The following is a 24,436-nucleotide window of genomic DNA, read 5'->3' as shown; positions in this document are numbered from 1 at the left end:
TATATATATATATATATATACTCGCCTTTTCCCGTTTCTTTCCCCTTGCTCACTTCCTTACTCCCCTCTCGCAGATAGTATCGTCCACGGCATCAGTCGCACGGTGAAAAGTTTGCCAGCCAAATGACCGTATTTCAGCCGAAACTTTTCCACCCTCCCGAGGCACAAAATGTGAATTTACGCCTATAATACACGCGCACGCGTGCGTGCAAACCTACCCGCGTGTGCGCGTCCGTTAGTATGTGTGTACGTGTATTTATGTGACGGTAAAAACGCGTATTATAGCCGTATGATCATATTTTGTGCTTTGGGGGGGGGGTGAAAAGTTGAGGCTGGATACCAGCCATTTGCCTGAATAAAATTCACCAGGCTAACGAGGTCGTAGGCGATACCATTTCGGAGAGGGGGATCACTTATTCCCGAGAGAATATAACATGATAGGATATAGATTGAAGTACCATATTATACATAGATAGACATAGATAGACATATCAGATATAGATAGATAGAATCTTCTTTATATGCTCTTGATAGAATACTAGATATTGACTGAAAAGATATATTGGTCTTTTCTTGGTTTTTCGTGATGGTTGATTCTATATGGTACATTATTACTGGCATTTACTGCTAGGTACTCAGTTATAAATGCCCTACAAAATAGAAGCAGCTAGGACATATAAGAACATCAATGCATAAAGAGCTGCATATCCCAAAATTAAATTCCCATAAAACGAATGTCAACTTTTGTACTAAACTCATTAAGCAGGTGTATGTGAGCAACTTTCCTTACCTAGTTGTTATTTACCGTACTACTCCTTTGATGTCAGTCGCAAACATCGATGTTTTGATCAGGTTAGGATATATATTATATATATATATACATAAATATATATATGTGTGCATGTACACATTTATGTCTTCAACTATGCAATGGTTCACGGCAGACATACATACAAGAAGATATCACGTGTTATCACTGATTTTTTATGTTCATGGATATGATAAGAATTTCATGCTTGGCAACAAATCTCACAATGTTGTTTTTATATACAGACCTCCTTGTTTATTACAGTTACACTGTACATTTCAATATATTTACAAAAATTAAAAATAACAATTTCACAGCTCACATTCAAGCTGATATATTGTTTCTATTGTCTATAATAATAGGATATACCCCTATTACTGTATTATTACTGCAAGATACCTGGTAGTGGATTACCACTACAGAAACCTCTCATAATAGATAACACATAATAACCTAATTGTACAACTTCGGTTGTTAGGATATAAATTTGCTCTTTTTTTCATTTAAATTAACTTCAAATTTGAACTAGTTTTTCGAATAACCAAACATGATGACATTACTATACTTTTTTATAACCGTTTCACCATGAATATTACCATGTATATATATATATATATATATATACGTCAGTATACATACGTTCATGATAACATTCACATGAACAATTCCTCCTGTTATAATTAGGCTACATTACTGCCGATACATGGCGCCACGTGTCTCAGATCGGTTGCTCGTCACTGTCATTACCACTATCCTTATCCCAGTCCTTCATTTTTGCACCTAGCATAAAGTCTTCTCTCAACGCATTCCATGCTGGCTTAGTCTCATTTGAATCCTCTTTGATCTAAATAAAGAATAAAGCTTAATGGTTAACAGACTGATCAAGAAGTTGCAAGTGCCTGCATTGGCACATGACTGCGTGAGAGCGTGTGCACAGGTATGCAGGTGTGAACACATTCCTAAGTGTAAGTGCACACAAGCTTACGTGTGTGCATGTGTTTTTGTATATGTCATGTCTATACATGCGTGCGTACGTGTATTACTACATGAGTGTGTCCACACGTCTACATGCCTACACACATGCCTATGTACATGTGTACACATGCCTACATGGCTACATATGTGTGTGAGCATATCATACCTGTACAGTTGGTCTTTCCTTCTCGGCTCCTCCTTTGAGCATGTCAAGGAAGCGACCCTTTGTGAGGCTCTTCATGACCTTGTCTTGCTTGCGAATGGAACTTCCCGCCACCTTCATCTCGTCCTCTATCCGCTTCTGCTGTTGCCGCACTGCGTTGAATAACTGGACCACTCCTCTGTGCCAGAAGAATTATGTCATGTCACATTATATTACATTTCATTGCATTGTGTTAGATTATATTACAATATATTACATTGTATTACATTATATTATATGTATTACATTACATTATGTCACATCACATTATGCCACATTACATTAAATTTGCAGTAAAATCAAAGTACTTTTAGATTTATATTTACAGTACAGTTAAGTCTGCATTACATTGCATTACAGACTACTGAGAAATTTATTTAGACTAACTTTGGGATTATCTGTACTTTAATGCCAACTGCACATATGGTATGTATAAGGTGAGTCAGGATTGTCCAACATTTTTGGATATCTCACTGAGTGTTCTAAATATAACCGCCACAAAAATCGGATCACCTAGATATTCCATCTTTTTTCAACCCCTCACTAATTAGAATTTCATTGGGCACCTGTTGCCAAGAGCTATAAGTGTTACACCGTCTAATCCTACCTTGTTGCTGTTCGAGCGAGGTTTTTCTCCTTCTCCTTGTCAGTGACCTTTGGTTTCACATGTCCATAGTCATCCCATTCAGCTTTCTAGAATAGAGGTTATATCCAGAAACAAACCATCAGCTGACCGAATATCTCATGTCAGTACAAAAGAAAAAGAGAATGCTTGGGGGGAGAGCAGCATGCTCGAAAGAGATTAAGCATTTACAGAGTACCCAGTGCAAGTAGGTAATAAATAACTTTTTTACATATATATTAAATCCATTTGAATATGTGTGTGTTACTTTATTTGATTACTTATATTATAATTCTATTAGCTATATTGTTATATATTATTATGCACAGTTGTAACATCGTAATAAACACATTCACTGGCGCCATCACTTATTTAAAAATTATTTAATTATTTATGAGACACTCTCAGAGTATAAGAATACCTCTTTTCGCTTTGCCTTGCTAGGAACACCTGAATCAGGCTCCTCTGCATCTCTCTTTGCTGCTGTTGATAAAGAATCAGCTTCTTCTGTCTTCTTTAGTCTAAGGAAAAAAAGATGTATATTAATTACTTATTTGTTTCACGCACACATTATTTACGAGAAGTACATTATATCTCCACGAATAAACTGTTTACAAACACGTATTCTTACAGCAGAAAGCTTGAAATATTTTACGATAAAATTTTTAGTATAATAAAACAATTATGGTGCCAAAATTGCCACGTATAGCGCGAGCGCATACTTTTTGTCTCTACTAGGAGCTTTACTGAGAATCGCAGACTGTGCAGCACCGGCACTTCGGGAAAGAATCCTCTCCATAACATCAGCCATGCCAGTCTTTTCCATGCCGTGTGTGTGTGCTTCTGCCAGCTCTTCATTTTGCTCTTGTGATTCTGGCACATTATCATTAGCCTTCTGCTTGTTTGCAGTGTCATCACAACTAACATCTGAAAGACAGTCACAGCCTTATTTATGAAACACAGTTGTTTTTAATAACCTAGGTGTTGTTTTAATATTGCCATATTGGTACTGATAACAAATAACGGATAAAAGATTGGGAAATTAACTAGCTATAGTATTGTAGAGATTTCGAAGGGTGTAACTCACATGAGCAGTAGACTAGATCAGGATGGATAGTTTGAACTCGCAGTATAGATAGAATAACCATATATTGACTAATGACAGGATAAAATATAGACTGCATGAATAAAACGATCAACACCTGGGTGCAGCCATCTTGGATCATACGGATGGGGTCTAGGGAGAACAAGGGATGTATACGCGAAAAGCGATAAAGCAATATATAGAGTCTAATAATCAACGCGGTTATGTACTATTAATCAGCATAATATATGAGGAGAATTGAATAGAATGAATAGTCTAGGTTGTCAAAGAGAGGAATATTTACTTGGAAACGAGTTGTGTCAGCAGGGGAGACAATCGTGCCAGCCACGGAATCTGCATGGGGAGTAATGTTTTGACGACGCATACTTAACAACGGCACGTAGGGAGGCGTTGCCAGCTAGGTATATAAGGCGCGCCGAACTGCAGCACAGGAAGTGTTATTTTTCAGGTTAGGTTTAGGTAGGAAGAAGAAGAGGAAGAAGGAGAAGAAAGAAGCATTTTAGGTCCCGGGGAGATAGAAGAGGGAATAGGTGCACGGGTTTTCAGGTAGGTAGAACTACGAGTACAGGGAATAAAACGGGAATGAAAGAAGCACGGGATTTCAGGTAGGTAGAGCCAGGAGCGACTACGAGTAGGGACCGTGATTTTCCGTTTCAAAAAATTACCAATCATGAATTCCGTTCCAAAGTAAAGAAAAAATGGAAATTCCGTTTTCCATAGAGATTGTACACGCCAAAAAATGCAAAATTCCGTTTACATATATTTGCATGAAAAAAAGTATTTAGTACAACCTTTGAAACCGGAACCGGCACCGAAACACAGGGCTACCAAAAGTCGTAATTGTAAGTCATTTCGCTCTGAAACTTGTCTGAATGTAAACCATATCATTACCAATGCTATTGTCGACTGTTTTTTTGTGATTTTATTGAAATTTCCATGTTGTAATATGTTCAAATTACGTTTTCCGCATTTTTCCGTTTGAAAACATCGTTTCCGTTTCCATTGGCCGTTTCCGTGTTTTCCGTCCGTTTTTCCGCGATCGCGGAAAATCACTGTCCCTATACGAGGGAGACACCCTTGGAGGCTACCTAGGTCTACACGAAGAAAGGACGACGGGGAGAGGGGAAGACGAAGCTGACGACGGGTTAATTCGTTAATATTAGTCTAGTGGTTAGTTAAACAACATAACAGCGCTTCACGCTGCACTGATAATCACAATAACGACAAACCAGATAACTTATAACCCAAGCTAAGTAGCGTAAGCTACATATCCAAGATAAATACAGATCCGCGGCATATACGAATGCAGGGGAATTATTTGTAAGCTAGTAAGAAACAATAAAACTATAACCGTACAGTTAACTGAATATAACTGTGTTCTGTTTCACTGGTACAACCTGTTATACGCTACTGCATCACCGGAGCGACCAATGAATCCACACAACTAAACACGCGTTAACTATATAACGCCTGTCATATGATACCATAGTCGGCTACCCCCAAGGGCTAGGCTCATAGGGTCTATGTCCCCCAGGGTACTGCCGGAACGTACCCTGGGTACGGTCCGGTATACCGGAACGTACCCTGGTCACTATTTGATATGGTTAGGGTTAGGATTAGGGTTCGGGTTAGGGTTCGGGTTAGGGAGTAGGCGACTCCCTAGACTCGTTAGTGGAGTAGACGAGGTACGGTTCGGCATATTAGATAGTACCAGGGTACGTTCCGGTATACCGGACCGTACCCAGGGTACGTTCCGGCAGTACCCCGGGGGACATAGACCCTCTCAGCGCCACTACAGTATCATTGCAAAGGATTTTATGTTCCTACAGATTTGCCAGATATGATGATGTTGCTAACCTGATAAATACGGTCAATCTGAGCCTGGGTTGTAATGCTAGGGGCTCAGGGATAGAGAAGATATCCAATCTTATCAGCTAACATCATCCTATCCAATCACCGTACTGGACATCATCTCTATCCTTGATCCTAATTGACTTGTATGGCCCAAAGATTATAGTGCACACAAAATTTTACAATAATTATTACATAGGACACAAATCAAACTAAATACCCTCATCGTCTGTGTGTGAATCCTCTCCACTTCCTAAACTTTCGTCGGAGCTAGATTCGTATCGCGTGTCGATGGACGCCGCCATGATGCCTGACTAGTGTCGCCACTCGGCGGGACAAATACTTGTTTTTGCAACAATGCCGCGATTTTTAAATCGCAGTGGCTACCACTGATCTCTATTTATAATTATACTAACAAATATACGTAAATATACAATATATGCACTGCTGCCGTCTATCCTTTCATCCGTCCTCTATCGCTCTCTCTCTCTCTCACACACGCACACGCACAGGTCTCTCTCTCTCACACACACACACACACACACACATCTAGCTCTCTCGCACGCGCACGCGCACGCGCACGCGCACACACACACGCACGCGCGCGCGCACACGCACACGCACAGGTCTCTCTCTCTCACACACACACACACACACACACATCTAGCTCTCTCTCTCTCTCTCTCACGCACACACACACACACTCGGCAATCAGCAGAGCGTCCCGTTGCGCAATCATGCGTGTACGTGTTGCAAGATCAATGTGTAAGATGGATGTCCGGATGCATAGCCTAGCGGCTCCTCGTCCAGAACCGGTCGCGTAGCAACGGCCTAAATATATAGCAGGTAGGAAATCGTGCTGCCAAAGTTTGCTCGACGCTCGCTTGATTTCATACGAATACAACACAAATATTCCACCATTCAATTGTTTCTATTTGAAGAACAGTGTTCACTTGTTATAAAAACATACTGTCTGTGTTCGTAACCAAGCTGTGTCACGCGAAATCACCAAAGCCTGACGAAATTCTCGCGTTCGCTCCATTTGCGCAGTTTATGTAAATGGCTGCAAGTACAAAGCTATAGGCGGCGCACTGCATTTTGGGTAACTACCATGCTGCTTTCCAACTCCTGTACGAGCCTCGTCAAAGTTGCCAGTGGAGCGTTGCAAAAACGTTGCAGCATTGCGGCGCAAAAATGAGGTCACGAAGAGCGCCGGTGGGTGTTTCTTGATTCCGACAGCCATTTAAGAGAGAGAGAGCGAGAGAGGACGGATGAAAGGATAGACGGCAGCAGTGCTCCTGCCTAGCTATAATATAGGACGTAGATGGTGGACGGCCAAGTGGGTATTTTTCCTACTCTTGTTGGGTTACATTATTGTATCTAGTATATGATGCACGTGCTCTGGTAGAGAGAAGGTGGATGTAGAAAAGAAGGTGCGAGATGCAATAAGTAGAGGAGGAACATCGATAAAGTAAGGCAGCCCTCAATAAAAGAGAGTGAGGAAGTACGTCGAGATATGGGGCCCGAGAAAATGGACAAAGTGGTGGTAAGTGGGACAGAATGTAAAGATACGTGATGGAGATAAAGCTCTAAATCTTTTCCCCTGCCACTCCTTCCGTCTCCCCCTCTCCCTCTGTTTCGTTGCTTGTATGCGTTGTATTAATTGTATTATGTAGTTTTCCACTTGTGGTGCACTCGCTAATTCAGTCGCGGGTTGTACTCGATTATCATTATTGTCATTATCATTATATATTATATTAGGATTATATTCTTACAAAGACTAGACTAGAGATGAGAGTAAAGAGAAGAGAGTAGAGCGTAAAGGAGTGGAGAGTGGAGTAAAAAGGAGAGAGTAGGGTTAAAGTAGGCGAATTACCGATTTTGAACCTTGTGATGCGATAATATAACAATTAACAATAATTCTAGGCTCACAACCCAAATACAACCAGCAACAGCCTTTTAACATAAATTTTAAATACAGCTTTTTTATATTTAATATATCACTCGTAATATCCAACAACAATTTAGACGAATTACAATATTACGCTATTACAATATCCTGGCATCGAACATTCGCATTATAAGGCGTCGCACACCAAGTCTAGCACCTCCTTCTTCGGGTAGACACCGACCATCGAACCACGCTGTAGGGATGAGGTTGATCGAGGGCTGGCGACCAGCATGTAGACCTGCGCTTCCTTGATAAACTGGTGGACGGTGTGTACGCCGTTAGCGTGTATCACTAGTGCCTCTACGAAGTTACTCGAACCTGCCAAAAGGAAATATCGAATGTAAGCAATAGTATTAGTATATATACCTGCCTGCGTAGGTTTACCTGGCTATACTTGCCTACCTGCCCGCGTAGGCCTACTCGCTATACCTGCTTACCTGAATACTTGTAGACGACCACCTGTAGATCGTCTTCGACCACGGTGAGCAGCAGCTCGGGTTTCCTACCGATGCTGATGACCTCTAAGTCTATCGGACTCGCAAACGGTATCTTGTTGTTCCATTTGAATTCCCCGGTGTACAGGTCCAACTGATACACCTGCGAATGTACATACGGCCAAATGTCTTAGATAGATCTTAGATGAATAGCAGAGATGTTGAGAAATGTCCAAAGCGAATTGTCCATGCAGCCAGGGAAGTGGCAGCAACAGCATTTATAAAAGAATTCCGTGACGATTCTTCATTCGTTCATTCATTCGTTAAAGGAAGCATTCAATGACGATACTAAAGGGGTTATTTATAGGTTATGACCCCCCTCCGTCCAACCCTAGCACATGGCATGTTCCTGATAACGAACTGCACACTTACCTTAACCTGCTTTCCGACGTCGCCTCCATACAACGCAAACAACAAGAAAAGGTCTACGCCGAAAGGAGCAAAGCTGACGTCACTGCACGTTGGCGCCAGCACTCGCTGCATTTCGCCAAACTGAAAAATACAAATCACACTTGGAGTGAATTCATGGATTTTTTCTAGAAGATCAGGTTTTCCCGCGGTATAATATCCAGAGAGCGAGAATTTCATCAGCGATAAAGAAGAATTACTGCGGTGAAAAACCGCATGAGTGACCTACCTCCTCGTCATAGGCATTCCATTTGTAGACGATGGATTCTGTGGTCAGTTGCATACGTGAGTCGGCGATGGCAAGGTAGACCTCTCCTAGATGCTCGTACAGCGCCACCGAGCTGACACCTGAAAGCCACCATGTTGAATTAGCGATAGGCCCCTATTACTAATTATTATTTACCGACCTCAAAGTGGATAGCGACGAGTATATAGAATATAATATACCATATAGAACAACGAACAAAGTATCCCACGTACCCGTTGATAGCTAACCCCCGCCCTGGTATCCGAGAAAACCCCCCAACGGAACAACGCTTAATTGCAGCCAACGCAAAACGCATGCCACAGACGATGGCTCACCATTGATGGCGAAACTCTGGTGGATCGTGAAGACTCCGCCCACCAGTTTGTAGAGGTTCGTCGTGCTTTCATCCGACATCGTGCCGGCGACGACGTACAGGGTACCGCCGAAGATCGTCAGTGCTACGTCGCTGATCGACGACTCCGTGCTCAGTACGGCAACGATCTCGCGCGTCTCCAGGTCTACCATCACCGTGCCGACAGCCTCTGCAGGAGAGATCTCATTGCGGTGAAAATGTCGGTAATTTTATCCCGCAAGGACTAACCGTTTGGTCGCCTATAGCCGGACAGACGGACAATCATCGAAAATGCTATGAAACTCATCAGTGTTACGAGCGTCATTACTGCGAGCGTTAATATATAGTAGCATTAATAACATGGTGACAGGAAAGGACAAACGTACGTTGTTATAACAACGTGGTTTATTGTATAGAAAGGAGAGGTGACAGGCATACAGGGAAGGTTGGTATAGAATCCCTATATTACATTACAGAAAAAAGGGACCCTACAGGGAACACTAAAATAGTAGTGGTACCGTGGTAGGTATATATAAGAACCGTAGCACGCACCTGGAACATTCACGCAGCTATCTGAGCCAATGTCCACTACGATAGCGTGAGGTTTGCCGTTCCACATAAACGTTTCGAATTCGGACGTAGCTCCTCCTCCAAAGGGCAGGTCGACTGCGAAAAAGACACCAGATCAGAATGTAACAAGCTGCTGGTCAATCGCCATGGAAAGCGGCGTTTATTCATTATACTACTGATGGGTAAATAAGTAGGCGATTAGGCGGTATAATTACAATATGGAGTCGTGATGTGTGCTTGTAAATATGTCATTGACAGAGAGTGATAATAATTACCAGGTGATGTCAACTGAGACGTGTCAGTGTCGAACACGTATTCCCGCGCCATCGAACACTGTCCCCACTCTCCTCTAGCCATCAGCACCTTGGTGGTTCCGTTCGTGTCGACGTAGCTTTGGAAGGCGGTAGCAGAGGGCAAATCTTGCATGATGTTGAAATAATCCAGCTCGTAATAGGTATCTGGTGGAAGGTCATAATAAAGCAAAGTAAGTCCAACAGTATCTGCAATGAGCTCATCCTACCTCATCTACTAGTATACGATCTAGTGCTATTCTACACCAAGCTCTAAACCGCCACACGGTACTGCCTCAACTAACCAGAAGAAAATTATCAGCTTGGTATATTATTCAGTGGGAAAAGCATCAATAGAAAAAGTATTCAGAAGGAAAGCATACTTAGCACGTTGCTATACAGGTCGTTGACTGCGTTGCATTGATTCTTTGTTTCCGATTGCAAATCGGGTTTGTTCAGCTGTATTGTCGTATCCAGTTGATAGACCAAATTGTGCAAATCCTGTGCGAAAGAAAATTGTACCAAAGAGTGATAACGCCCGTCATTTCCCGAGCAGTACTAGTTCAGTACCCCAGATAGCATTAGGAAGAACTTTCGACTGTCCTAAGAGAGGGATCGCCGTACCTGGATTTGGACGGAGTCAATGAGACCGCTGATGGTCACGTTGGCGTCAAAGGTGACAGGCTCTTCGAAGAAGAAATTCTGGCTGAAATCCCAGGTAGCGATTACGGTTTGCGGCGAATCTCGGAAGACAACCTTTGAAAGTTGCGTCGCAAAGTCCCGGTCAATGACGTTACCTGCCAATATATGAAATTGTGAGGAATTATAAGGGGGTTATTAGATGGTATTCGCGGTGTTTTCTTATAGCAAACTAGCAAACTCTTAAGTATTCCGTATTATGTATAGGCAAAGTATAGCTGGTATCAGTAGTATGCATAGTATAGTTTTATTGTATATATTTAGTTATAGCATAGTGTATATTGTGCTGGTAATTGACAAGGCAGCGTGAGGAGTACCGGTGACAATGAGGTTGTTGTTGACGGTGACCGCATTCGTGAAGGTCTTGCTGCCATCGAAGCTGTAGGTGCCATCTAGAGACACGGCATCGGCGCTAAGGTTGATACCATCTACGGTCGCATCAACGCTTACGGCACTTCTAAATACGGCGTCAGCCTAGAAAACGGCAATATTTGGCAATCGGAGTGAAAAACTATGCATGCGTTCTGTACAATTAACCGTATAATAGGTAAAATAATAATAATAATTATGTTAATGGTAACAATAACAATAAAGTACATATTAAGAGAATGCGTACACAATTTATCGTGCTCTACTCTGCTTATTACGGAATTAGCAAAGACACTATACCAAAAATGTCTTGGCTCCGGATATAGTTTGGTTTCCGTACGTCTTCAGCGTGTCTGCCTCCAACGCTGCGATATCAAAGCCGTTCACTGTGCCAGACGCTCCGGATAAGCTTATGTCCCCAGTTACGTGAACGCTAGAGAAACTCTTCAAACCGGTGATGTTGGTGGGGCCTACAATGTATCACAAAAATAATGGTAATTGCCGATATTTACTATCATCATTACTATCATCATTACTATCATCATTACTATCATCATTACTATTATTAATATTAACAGCATTGGGCTACCTACCATCCAGGGTGATAACTTGGTCAGATAGTTTCACATCGTTGACTGTCGTTGCGACGGATATGTCGCCTTCCACCGTCAGCGTATTTTCAAACGTCTTCACACCTGCACGCAATTAATCAGTGCCTCGTGTCAACACGCGAGATCCTACAAGCATAACTTCCCTCTTACTCCCGCTATGCCGTTACGGCAGCAGTGAAATTATAGTAAATATTATATATAATAGTATATAGTATAGTATATGTAGCCCTTTGCTTTGCAACCTGTCGTGTAACGAGGGGTGGCTCACCAGCTATCGTCGCATTGCGGTCTATGTAGACAGCATCTGTCGCCATTTGGCTGACGTTAACACCGGCAATTAGTCCGCTGGTGACAAGGTCTCCCGCGATGTCCAGATTGCCGTAAACCCACAGGTCACTGGTGAACGTCTTTGTACCGGTGACAGTCTACAACAAGTATAGAGAATATCCAGATCAGGCTCAACCACAAACCTGATGATTGGTGATTCTAGAGCAAATACGGAGCAATACATACAATTATAACCTTACGATGCGATCTAGGTAACACGCACGATGAATTCAAGCAAGTGGGTAAGTGAGGAATGGAAATGGAAGTAACGTGCACTACCTGAATCTCGTCGAGCTTCATTGCATCGTCGTTGACGGCAGACAAATCTTTGGAATTAGTGTTATTAATAACGATCACCTTTTTCAGATGGACGACATCGCCTGCAAATAATTTCGAAAGACGCTCGAGACGAAAACACCCAAACTACGATGCAACACACCGCGACACACAGAACAACGCCAATACTAGCAAAATGCCAGCGCACTGACGCAACGAATGTTAATGATTCACACATATATATATATATTTATTTATTTATTTATATACATATGTACCAGTGAATGTCGTGTCGGCAGTTATGGTGGCATTCGTGTCAACGTACACAGCGTCTTCTACCATGGATACCAGGTCCTTGCCGTTGATCAAGGTATCAGCAGTTAACGGCAAGTCCGAGGTAAATATGGCCCCTGAAAATGGATTTAACGGGTTAGGATACAAACAAGGTAGTTTAAAAACAAAAGGATAATGCAAAAAAGACACTTTTGCAAAGCGCAATGTTATTTTACACTTACTATTGTTGAATGTGATTGGTGCAGAAATGACATTTAGGCTGTTCTTTTTCACCACTGATGTATCAAGGTCCCCAACGTCGATGCCATTGATGGTAGAAGTGCCATCGGCAAGCAGGTTTTGTTGCACGGCAACGTCACCAAATGTGTTAGCGCCTGCCAATATCAAAATGCATGTTAAGAAACCAGTCCGTTGCGCCATGGGTGGGATTGGGTGCATCCATGGGTGGGATTGGGTGCATCCATGGGTGGAATTGGGTGTATACATGGGTGGGTTACATAAGTTCATTATGTTAAAGCGTAAAACTGTACCTCCAATGTTCTGTGTTCCGGATTTTGTCATTAGCTGGTTTTTGATGGAAATGCCATTAACCGTTGTCGCATTGATATCTTCATCGGCCGTAAACGCAACCAATACCTGAAATGATGCAATTTAATCAATCAATAATCAATAAGGTTACCAATCCATCCCTTTATGAAAGAATTTAATCATCATCAATCATCATTTACAGAAGTCTGTGCACTTACCGTATCACCAGTCACGACCTGGTTGTCCGTGGTGTTTCTCAGGACGGCGTCAGCTGCTAGAGCCGTTAGATCGACTCCATCTATGTTTCCATTCACAGTAATGCCACCTGTCATCGTAACGCTCTCACTGAAAGTCTGCAAAGTGATACAAATACATTTATGGGCGAAAATCATTTCTATACATCAAATTCACTATATAAACCGCCTCAAATACTCCAAAAACCTACCGTAACTTTGCTGATGATGTTGTCAACATCCAGGAACATAGATTCGCTCGCCAATAGAGAAAGATCTACGCCATTGATACCACTTCCCAGTGTTACATTGTTCGTTGTTGTCACATCTAAATAATACAAGGAAAAAATGTTTTTAAATACAATAAATTGAAAACGGAACGGAAACCAACACCGTTTCCCGAATTAAAACCTAAAAAGTTCCTTCCTACAAAAGAAAATCTTATTCGCTTAGAATTTCGCTTGCCAGTAAACGTATTAGATCCGGTGAGGGTTTGTGAAGTGGACTTGGTCATCACTGATGGCGCAAACACGTCCATGTCGACACCATTGACCATTCCATCGATGTCTAGGTTCCCCAACACGCTGACCTGATTCGCAAAGGTGTACTCTCCGTACAGGTCCTGAAATGCCACGAGCATTGCAAGTTTCAAAACTCCGTAAGCACCGAAGTTTGACATTCTCCAAGATGATTCCGAGTCTACGAGAGTTTCATAACTAACTGAACTGACCGACACATGTTTCATAAGCACGGATGTTGCCATTAATTTCGTTGTTTCTCAGCAGGACTCCAAACGGATATGGACGCGCAATCAAGTATGTATAGTCAACCTACCTGCGCAGTGCTCAGAGTAACTTTGTTTGCTGCTAGTTCAGCAATGTCAACTCCGTCCACAGTACCGGATGTGGTGATGGTGAGGTTCACCGCTATGCTTGCTGCTGACATCGGCGCAGCGAACGTCTTTGTTCCTAGAACACCATACATATATACTTAACACCACATTACATCGCATGCTCTGTGTTTGTCTAAGAGCGAAGCGAATTAAATGAGTAGGAGGCCCCCTATATGTGAGTGAATAAAACATGCACTGACCTGTGATGTCGAGAGGATTGACCTTGGTCACGATCTGATTTATGTCTATTCCATTGAGAAGTCCGCTTACATCCATGGCACCATTAACGGTCTGATCTGTTGTGAATGTCTGAAAATACATGTCATTATTATTATTGGTATTATTATTATGATAATGATTATTATTGATATTAGAGCCTATTATTATTATCATTAGTATCATGATCATCATTGGAGCGATAATTATGTACCTTAACTCCACTGATGGTCTGTTCAGTGGACAGAGTGACAACTTCATCGGTGAAGTTAGTAATGTCGACGCCGTCCACAGTACCGAAGACGTTGATATTTTTCAGTGCATTTACCAGGTTAAACGTCTTAACGCCTGGAAGAATCGAAAATCGTGGGGATCATGAATATAATTATGCACGTTGACACAAAGCGCCTGGGTCAGAAATACGTGGGCGGCGGGGGAGGTTTTTCAACTGGGCTTAGAGAATTAGAGAGATGACGCCATGTTAGCAATGGACTGGAGCACAAAGGAAGCACGCATCTCACCTGTCACCGTCTGATTGGTAGTGACATCTAGGAAGTCACCGGGAATGTTCAACGAGTTGACCGGTCCGAGAGCTTGCAGTGCAGCTATGTTCAGATTGCCGGCAAAGGCCTTCGTTCCCGTCACGGTAGCGGCTGTCAAGTCATGAATTACGTGAATGACATGCCAATGATAATCGTTCATACTAAATAACGGGACAATACGTATGTTTGGACAATGTGTATGTTGTGACTACCAGCAGAGGTATCCTGAGAAAATGTCCATGAAGATGGAAGTTAATAAGTTGGAATAGGAATGGGCAAAATCTTGCAGAAATTCACCAGAACCGCCTCATATCGGAACCGGATCAGAATTTACCGGAATCGGAAGCGTATATAGTGTCCGCCTCGACTGCACTCAGATCGATGCCGTTGATGTCATCGCTCTGCAGGTCATTCTGAATTACTATTTGATCGTGGAATGTCATTGGAGCTGAAAAGAGAAAACATTTGACGTACAATCTATATCCATGCATTCAAACGACGAATAAACTGCACCTAGCTGCAACATCCATCCAATTTATCCATTTATCCATCCATTTATCCATCCATTCATCAATCCATTCATCCATTCATCCATCCCCTCTGCAAACTGTGAAAGGGCACGACTCGCTGAGAATAACAGCTACAAAAAATGCACAGTAATGTATGAACGCAGCGTATGTGTCTGCGATTGCTCGCCCACCTGTGATCGTCTGCGCAGAGGACAGCTTCACGATGCGCGCGTCTAGCTCTGACGTCAGACTCACACCATCCACCATTCCTGCTACGGTCATGTCTCCCGGCACGCTAATGCCATCCGTGAAGGTCTTAATCCCACTGATAGTTTGATTACCTAATAAATAATAATAATAATAATAGTAATAATTAAAATAAATATAAAATATAATAATATAAAAAAGTTTAAAAAAGGAAAACATCAAGGAATCATAAATATTTCTATAGTTATTTAACTAACATTTCTAAGGGGTTAGACACGTACGGTCACATCTGTACATACCAGTGAGAGTTACGGCTTCCTCGCTTAGATCGTAGCCATCCACGGTGACCGAGTCGGCCATTACAGCTGTTCCCGATAGTGTCACGGCAGACGCAAACGTCTTAGAGCCAGTGATGTGCTGATCGGCTGGCGGAGGAAGAAATCCGTAAGTGTATCTCCTGAGTAATGTTGCGGGTATATCTCGAGCAATGTTGCGGGAATATCGTGGATAATGTTCAGGGAATATCGCGAGTATTGTTGCGGGTATCCTGAGTAATGCTGCACGTATATCCTGATTAATGTTTCTATGTAATATTACAGGACCATACCAGTCGTGGACATGACGTCATCAATGGCGATCCCCTTCACGGTGGTCTGGCCAGCGACAACGATATCTCCAGTGACGGAAGCGGCAGCCGTGAACCTCTTTGTGCCGGTGATCTGTGACGTCACGTTCAGTCTCACCGTGTTATCGTTAAGGTCGGAGACGTCAATCGAATTGATGTCCCCGCTGATGTCCACACCATTGTTAACGGTGACGGTTCCACTAAACGTCTTGGTATCTGTCGTGATAAAGAGTTTGATTGTACGTCACGCCATGATCTAATTACAGCCTCGAATGTTACCAGCCGTAAACAATGGTAGAGATCGTCTCAAATGTACATCAGGCCATGATCTTACAGCCTCGAATGTTACAATGGTAGAGATCGTCTCAAATGTACGTCACGCCATGATCTTAGAGCCTACCTGCAATTGTTTGGTCGCCCGACTTTCGCAGCACGCGGGGCTCGAGCATGTGGAGGTAGAGGCCTTGAACGGTGCCGTTCTCCGGGAAGGTGACGCTCCCGGTCACATCCAGCGTGTCGAATGTCGGAGAACCTATATAGAGAGAGGGTGAAAGAAATGGAGAGAGAGATATGGCGACAGAGAGAGAGAAGGGGGATATGCCGAGGAGATATGGCGAGAGAGATGGAGAGCGAGAGAGAGATAGCGAGAGTTATGCACACCAAGACTATAACAATAGCAGTGTATTAAGCCCGGTCGCATGAGTTAAATTACTCAACGAAAATCCGCCGCAAACGTGAGTAAAATAACTCACGTGTGCGCCGGGCTTTAATGTTGGTATAAACAACCAAAATGACGATATCGTTGTGCCGATGGCGTCATGTGCAACCTGATAGTAGTAATGTTACCTGTGAACGTGCCTCCCGTCAACAGTATGGTTTCGCTAGAGATATCGATACCGTTAACCGTCCCCTCAATCCCAACGTTGCCAGCAACTGTCACCGGTGCAGTAAACCTTTTTTGTGCTATAATGAATATATATAAATAATAAATATATGCTAATAATATATCAATAATATACACACACAGTATACAGGCCCGTAGCCAGCTTTATATTGGGTGGGGGAGGGTTCGTTTTTCAATGTTGGCAATTTGCTCGGCAGGGGCGTGTACAGGATCTGTACCAGGGGGGTCTAACCGTAACCAGAAATTTTTTTAAATTACACCCCCTCAGATGCGTTTTCTGAGCGAGCAAGGGGGGGTCCGGACTCCCTGGACCCCCCCTGTACACGCCCCTGCTCGGGCGCGAAGCGACCAGGCGAGGGAGCCAAGCGACCGAGCGGGGGGAGGGTGTGGGAGGGGGGTGTTCACTGTTCACCCTCCCGCACGATGGAGATTTTGCAATTATTACACTAAAATGGAGCGACCTTTCTTGCAAATTTAAAAAAAAAAAAAATTTTGCTTTGGGGGGGGCTCGGGGGGGGGGGTTCGTTCGAACTTCCCGAACCCCCCTGGCTACGGGCCTGGTATATATATATTATTCATAACACGTGAAGAATGTAGCGCAAAACCCACGAGAGTTGACAGGTACTTTCCATAACATCACCTTTACGATTACATTATATCATATATTGCCGTGTAGCCATGTGACATCAAGATATTAAATCTTCCTACCGGTAATGTTCTGGAGCGTGTCTGTGAGAACTATTTCCGTTTCCGGGTCCACTCCCCCAGCAGGAAGTCCTACTCCCGTGAAGCGATCCAGGTGATCCACGTTTCCGGTGATATCAACGGTTCCCGTGAAGATCTTCTTACCACCTATGACGCCGGTGCTTTCAGTTCTGAAATTAATAAAACAAATATTAATTAATTAATTAACCCAGTCACATCTCTTAAATGCAAATCTGAGGAATGGAAATTGGAAATGGAAGGATGCTTAATAAAAGATAAATTTGCTTAATATAAGACCAGTGTCACGACCACGATGGTTAAAGGTTGTATAGTAGCTCACGTGATGGCATCGGTGTTTAATTGGCTGATGTCGACGGAATTTATGGTGGAAACCATCAGGTCTGTCGCGGTCAAATTGCCGTTAATGTCAACTGCACCAGTAAACACTACATTTGAGCTGGTCACAGTCTGCGAAGCTCCATCAAGCAAAAGAGAATCTGTAAAAATACATTCGAATTTCGTAAAATGTCGTTTGTTTCTTTTATCGTTAAAATATATGCGCTATCGTATCGCGCTGTTGGTATATAAACCATCAAAGCCAAATCGGATAATACACTGCCACACCATTTTCCCGTTCATGGCGCGGTAAAGCAGAAATGAATTCGTACCAGAAATGGTGGTTGTAAGGTTCGCGATAACAGCAGCCTGGGCTGTCCCCTGTTCCTTGACATCGTGGAAGTTAACCACGAAATCACTCAGCGGCCTTGCTTCGTTATTTATCACGACATTTCCTGGAAAGCAACACCACACATGACCACCACATACAAGGAAACAAATCTAATCTTTAATACGTGGAACAGATTCACTTTCAGGGCTAGATATTTAGGCCAAATGCAGATTCACTTTCAGGACTAGATATTCAGGCCAAAGATCTTTCCATCGCCGACGTCAAATGTACGAACACACGTACCGCTCGTAACGTTCATAGAGTCTGCTCTTAATATCGTATTAACGGTCAAATCTCCCGTGATGACCTTCGTCACTGCTGATATCGTCTGATTCGTATCTGTTCTCAGTGCATCATCGAACTTGGCTCTGCTGGTCGTCACGTGCTCATCGTGTTCTGTCAGGTTCGCCTGCAAACGAAATTTCAGCCGTGTGAGTGAATTGTACCACGTAGAATATTAGGTTACGTAGTCAACAACGCACACGCAATACAAACGCATTAACCTGATCATTTCAACCTGCGTGGGTGCTTTTAGTACGTGCACACGCAAATGAAATACTAGAAGCCTAGGGGCCTTTTGAGGTTCGTCCACTACTATGCTCTTTGTGGGGAACATGAGAAGGGGCACACCTCTATGAGATCGAGCTCGTGGCTGACGCGGAGAGCCTGCGTCATCATCGGATCCTGCAAGTCCTTCACGCGAACGTTGAGGTCATGTAGAGTGCAGTGGTCCTCTCCCGTGCACACGACAGCAACCCGGCGGCCGTGCATCGTGCACGAGTCGAACGATCCCGTGGGACCGATCGTCACTGCAGTGTGAAACATAAAAGATCTCCATTAAATAATTTATAATGAGTCAAAACTATAAATCGGGAGGGGGGGTCGGACGCTCGGTATGGTCTGTTTTTGCTGGTTTTGCATTTACTATTGACGTCTTCGACTTGATTAATTCATTTTCTTTATTTCTGAATGTGTATCGTGTATAGAAGGTGGAAGGAGGAAGGAGTTTTCCATGTAAACAGGTGCTCACACTCGCACTAGGTACTGACACTCGCAACAGTTAACACTAGATACTCACACTCGCACCCGTTAGCAATAGATACGGACACTCGCGCCAGTTAACATTATAGATACTCACGCTCGTATATAACCTGGAAGGACTGCGAGGGCGCGACGCTGGACTTGTGTCTGTAGAAGCTGATGATGTTGTTGTCGGCTGTGCCGTGCATGATTCCCAGGAGGAGCATGTCGCCCCACAGCTGGTCGTCGCTCATCGCGCGCACGCTCATCACGTTAGCGACGTTTAGCGTCTGTATGGTGACGAAACTGAGACCTGCGCATAAATGATGTACGTACACAAAAAAACGACAATACAAAATGCAATATTATATATATACATATTATAAATTACATTAGTATTAATGTTGGCATTTGTATTGGTAGATATAGAGGTGGTGAACCATGGTCCATAGTCGCTTACCATTCCACTTGTAAATATCGACAGAAGTTGAGGTGGAGAGAGCCAGGTAGGTGCTCAGTCCGATAGTAAACCTCTCAATATTTGTCACTGTCGATGACGGTAGCCTATAGCGATAATGTACACACGCAACAATTACACGAATAACGAATTATAATCGACAATCTTCATCAGTTTTGAAGATCAAGCTTAAAAACGATGCAAGCCTACGATAGTATTGCCCGACCCTCCCTCCAAAGCAAGATGGCCCGCTTATCGAACTTACGTTTGATATTTCTCCATGCTATCCGTATCAGTGCTGTAATAGTACACCATGCTATTGATGGCGTTCCCTTCATCGTCGTTGCCATTGGCGACAGCCACATATATGGTCTTGTGAATCCGGAACACGGTGATGTCTTTAGCGTTGGTGGATGGGACGAGCGCGTACAAGGATAGATGAGGATAACCTGAAAGATTTGGGATACCCGGAGCTATAACGTACCCGTAAGTACCCGTACGGTGGTGGCAGTATATCTGTATAGGGGTACCCATAGCTGTAGTATATCCGTATAGTACGGGGTACACGTAACTATACCGTACGGTGGGGGCGTATATCCGTAAGGAAAAAGGGTTGCCCATAACTGTAGCATAGGCCTATCCATGCGGAAGGTACACGTAACCATATACCGGAATGTGATGGGGGTATATCCGTGTGGAAAGAGGGTACCAGGGGCGTGTACAGGATTTGTACCAGGGGGGGGGGTCTAACCATAACCCCAACTTGCGAGCACGCGAAGGGGGGGTCTGGGTTTTTTTTTAAATTAGACCCCCTTAGATGCGTTTTCTGCGCGAGCAGGGGGGGGGTCCGGACCCCCTGGACCCCCCTCCCTGTACACGCCCCTGGGTACACATAACTGCATGTAGCATGCCCATGCGGTAGGGGGATATCCGTGTGGTAATAGTAATGGTAATTAATGTATGGCACAATAAAGGCACCTATACAACGTAAAAGATAAAGGCGGGAAGCACTAAAAACTTGCCCATTTCGGTAAACTTGTAGAGCGGGCTGGAGGTAGAAGCACTCATAGCGATGGCCAGGAATCCTTCCCCTGGTGTCAAAGCGAAGAAGTTTGCTTGCACAATGTTCTGGGCCACCAAACTTTGGAAGTCGGACTGTGAAATAAAGAGACAAGTCAGTTGATGAGGCATGAGCTCGTTCTGCATGTATACGATCAACACAAAACACGCAAAAAAATTCCATTAAATCAACAACAGCGGGTGGTGGGGGAGGTTGGGGGATGCCGGTTAGGGAAGATACTAACATAATTATTTGGCATTGCTGGTGGGGTGCCTTTCTGATGGGGTGGACTATTTCCTACCCACCTCCCTACAAGCATGGATCTCCGTTAACAGTGTTAGATATTCTTATATGTACCGCAAACACTGGCTCCAGGATGTTCAAGAAGAAAATACTCACGGTTAGTAGATGTGTGGCTGGCAGCGACAGTTGGACAACTTGCACTGTGGTGTCGTTAGTGAACAGCACGTAGTTATTGGTCGTCGTTCCAGCAGAAAATACCTCCACCACTCGCATACCTCAAAAGATACGATCATAAAGAAAATATCAGTAACGAAAGCAGCAGCAACAAAAACGCAAAAATAGTAACAACAATACCATCATCGCCAGCAGCAGGAATAACGAACGACATTAATTAGTAGTACTAGGAGCACCAACAACTGCAGTTTCCTACATTAATTTATTACTAATTTCTCTAATGTTAAAATTCATTACATATAAATACATATTTACCAATACTGGAAATCTGAGACTGGTGGGTTATCTCCGTCAAGTTTGAGTCGAGTTCGTACAGAATGGGATAATCTTGTGTGGGCGTAATGATAATCCCCGATAATCCCTCTTGCTCGAAGCAAACTGAAGCCGTGAACGCCATCCCGCTGACGGCTGTGGTCTTTAGCAACTGAGTGCTGTTCTCAATCTCCAATTCTACGCAGGAAAACGGAAAAAACGCGGAATTAAAATTGCGAAAACTGAAATGAACTATATATTCGTGTTATCGCCCAATACATTGCTTCAAAGTGACACTAAGTTTGTAAAATGGATACGGCTCAAGGCTGAAGTAACTTCTTCTATAATTGTGACGCGCACGTTTTATGAATCATTTTGAATTAATGAATTACAATGAAACAATGAATTACTCATTGAATACAGGCAATCGTTATTATCAAAGCCTGTTCGATAATCAGTAAACATGTATATACTATCACAAAAACATCTATACAACATCGTAAAGATACGTCAATAATGCCACGTGTTCTGTGCCCTATTCCTGAACAACGGGGCTACCTGCTTTCTGGTCACAACATACGCACCCTGTCTGTTGCCGTATTTCGTGTCGAGGATGTAGCTGTGAAAGTAGTCAGCGTCGTTCGGGTCGGCACTTCTCTTCCTCCTCCGCATTTCATTAGCCTCGTAGTGAGACTCCTGAATCTCCAAAGCTGCTCGCTGTATTCGCGCCTGCAAGAGTTTGGTTCGGGTTCGCATAGCAAAATTGCGTAGTAATGCACCATTACGGGAATCCTCGTCTACGAACGCTAAGAACTGCTTTAAAAAAATTAGGTTTGTAACGAACGTTGCACGTAACAAATTATATATTCTTTGTTAATTATATTACACGTTGTTACTCATGCCTGTTGATGGGCGACACAGATACCAGATACAAGATACCTTCTCGCCCATACGCACGCACGCGCACTCATTTCGCGCTTAGCATACGTTATGCAAATCATTATAAGCTCACATGCATCTCTTTCATCTTGCTATCAATGAAGGTGTCGATGTCCATATCTTCGTAATTCGTGGCTGCTACCGGCGACCAACGATCCAGCCCCACCACCAACACCAAACACACCAGTACGAAGCTCTTCATTCTAACCCCTGGATAAATAAGACGAGGTGCAATCGTATAAACATATCTTCATCATAGATGAACCACTCCATTCCACACCATAAAGACTCCACGAAAATTACTGGGAAAACCCACAACAATAAATATAAAACTATATAACAACAGTAAACGTTGTAAACAAAATGTATACACACGCGTATATGTAAACGCGTATATATAATCAAGTGCTGAAACGTTCAGATGAAAAATATAATAAATAAGTTGGGAATTAACATAATAGCATATAACAGTTTAAAACCGGCAACATATGTTATATTTATAATAAATTACGTAGTACTACTAATATTGAACATAGAAGTATATACTTACAGTTGTACAAGGTATAGGGTACCTGTATAGGGTGTAAATAAACCAACCCAAGCCGTCTAAACCTCGACTGGTATAGCTGAAGATTTTTACTCAACTCGTTTTACTTATTCGACTCCGGTTATATACGTCGGGTCCAGCCCACTACCACGGGGGACGTCCCACGAGGTCGGTCTAACACACGCTTGACTTAGAATGCGGGCATTGTCGGTTGGTCACCCCCCCCCCCACCTCCCGTTCCGCCTCGTCGTCCTCTGCCGTCTGCTGACCAGCGGAAGTACGGGATTCACCGGGACTCGAACATGGTTTCTATCTAGGTGACCTTCGTGCGAGATTCGTTGCTGACCCGCCGTACGTTCGCGAACGCGAATTGTTGACATTGACGGCAGAAATACGGTTGAAATGTGAAGATTGGAATTGAATCACATCGTGGTGTGGTGTAGTGCGAGGGTCAGGGTTGCGGGGTTGCGTTCGCTTTATCTTACTTCAACTGGCAGTTTGTTGTACTCCGTCGTTACGGTTTTGCTGTGGATTATAGGCTTCGCCACTAAACACACATACAAACACACGCGCACGCACGCACGCACGTACGCACGCACGCACACATGCACGCACACACACATGCACACACACACACACGTATTGAATTTAGCGGTATATTTTGTCAGGTAACGGTAGGGGATTATTTTCTGCAGTGGTTTGCTTTAAGCAGTGGCCTGGACTCTATAACATCCACCACCTCCTTAAACAAACTACGTCCAGAGCCAAGATGTTATTTGTATAAATTATACAAATAATATGTGATGCTGCGCTATTTACATTACCTCCGCGCCCACACGGAGTTGCAGGGACCGGTTAATGTAATCGCCTCTCGCTGTGTGTGCTTTCGCTGTTGTGTGTTCGTGTGTTGTCGTATCGTGGTGTGTTCGCTGTGTTGTGTTTTCCTTGGGTGTTGCTTCGGACCGTCGTCCCGATGTGTGCTGTGTGTGTGTGTGCCGGCCCTGTGTTGTGCTGCTGCCTGTGTGTGTGTGCTGTGCCTGCTGTGCTGTGTGTGTGTCGTACGCCAGCACGCGAGCCAGCCCTGTTAGACACACTGTACTACAATGCTTATACACGCGTTGGCGCGATCGATCGACGCACCAGCT

At 43.5% G+C, this 24,436-nt stretch overlaps 2 protein-coding genes across 3 annotated transcripts; both read right to left on the bottom strand.

Annotated features, from left to right (window-relative positions):
* Positions 1-963: 963 nt before the first annotated feature.
* LOC106816168 (RRP15-like protein) lies at positions 964-5,873 on the bottom strand. Its single transcript, XM_014820725.1, has 6 exons — positions 5,784-5,873; positions 3,330-3,534; positions 3,029-3,128; positions 2,593-2,678; positions 1,950-2,124; positions 964-1,652 (listed from the first exon to the last, which is right to left on the bottom strand). The coding sequence occupies exons 1-6, from the start codon at positions 5,866-5,868 to the stop codon at positions 1,527-1,529; spliced, it is 777 nt and encodes a 258-aa protein (XP_014676211.1). The 5' UTR covers positions 5,869-5,873; the 3' UTR covers positions 964-1,526.
* A 1,647-nt stretch (positions 5,874-7,520) lies between these two features.
* LOC106816174 lies at positions 7,521-23,408 on the bottom strand. 2 transcript variants are annotated; one of them, XM_014820731.1, is made up of 44 exons: positions 23,295-23,408; positions 22,818-22,954; positions 22,390-22,534; positions 21,809-22,003; positions 21,476-21,594; positions 21,039-21,171; positions 20,282-20,465; positions 20,020-20,123; positions 19,678-19,872; positions 19,170-19,348; positions 18,783-18,948; positions 18,481-18,603; positions 18,153-18,309; positions 17,816-17,982; positions 17,050-17,166; positions 16,604-16,735; positions 16,186-16,419; positions 15,878-16,003; positions 15,563-15,712; positions 15,197-15,310; positions 14,842-14,973; positions 14,535-14,668; positions 14,305-14,413; positions 14,047-14,180; positions 13,678-13,834; positions 13,425-13,540; positions 13,198-13,332; positions 12,982-13,087; positions 12,673-12,825; positions 12,436-12,567; positions 12,161-12,261; positions 11,823-11,979; positions 11,537-11,638; positions 11,244-11,413; positions 10,892-11,048; positions 10,500-10,672; positions 10,259-10,376; positions 9,861-10,043; positions 9,568-9,681; positions 8,999-9,205; positions 8,646-8,764; positions 8,381-8,500; positions 7,952-8,111; positions 7,521-7,832 (listed from the first exon to the last, which is right to left on the bottom strand). In XM_014820731.1, exons 2-44 carry the CDS (start codon positions 22,944-22,946, stop codon positions 7,642-7,644), a joined length of 6,249 nt encoding a protein of 2,082 aa, XP_014676217.1. In that variant the 5' UTR covers positions 22,947-22,954; positions 23,295-23,408; the 3' UTR covers positions 7,521-7,641. The 2 variants fall into 2 exon arrangements, with proteins under 2 accessions (XP_014676217.1, XP_014676219.1); XM_014820733.1 differs by having other exon boundaries at positions 23,317-23,405.
* Positions 23,409-24,436: the final 1,028 nt, after the last annotated feature.

The sequence above is a fragment of the Priapulus caudatus genome, unplaced genomic scaffold (genome assembly GCF_000485595.1).
Source record: "Priapulus caudatus unplaced genomic scaffold, Priapulus_caudatus-5.0.1 Scaffold1304, whole genome shotgun sequence".
Lineage (NCBI taxonomy): Eukaryota > Metazoa > Priapulida > Priapulimorpha > Priapulimorphida > Priapulidae > Priapulus > Priapulus caudatus.
This window is presented reverse-complemented; position numbering and strand designations above follow the sequence as displayed.

Bases quoted from the DNA above. Each gene is read 5' to 3' on its own strand.
- LOC106816168 (XM_014820725.1), bottom strand. From the start codon at position 5,868: ATGGCGGCGTCCATCGACACGCGATACGAATCTAGCTCCGACGAAAGT. The intron at 3,129-3,329 runs GTATGCGCTCGC...TTTTTTCCTTAG, and splicing joins GCTCCTAGTAGAGACAAAAA to ACTAAAGAAGACAGAAGAAG. The intron at 2,125-2,592 runs GTAGGATTAGAC...CTTCTGGCACAG, and splicing joins CTCGCTCGAACAGCAACAAG to AGGAGTGGTCCAGTTATTCA.
- LOC106816174 (XM_014820731.1), bottom strand. From the start codon at position 22,946: ATGAAGAGCTTCGTACTGGTGTGTTTGGTGTTGGTGGTGGGGCTGGAT. The intron at 19,349-19,677 runs GTGAGTATCTAT...TTCACACTGCAG, and splicing joins CTTCCAGGTTATATACGAGC to TGACGATCGGTCCCACGGGA. The intron at 8,501-8,645 runs GTAGGTCACTCA...TGTATTTTTCAG, and splicing joins GGAATGCCTATGACGAGGAG to TTTGGCGAAATGCAGCGAGT.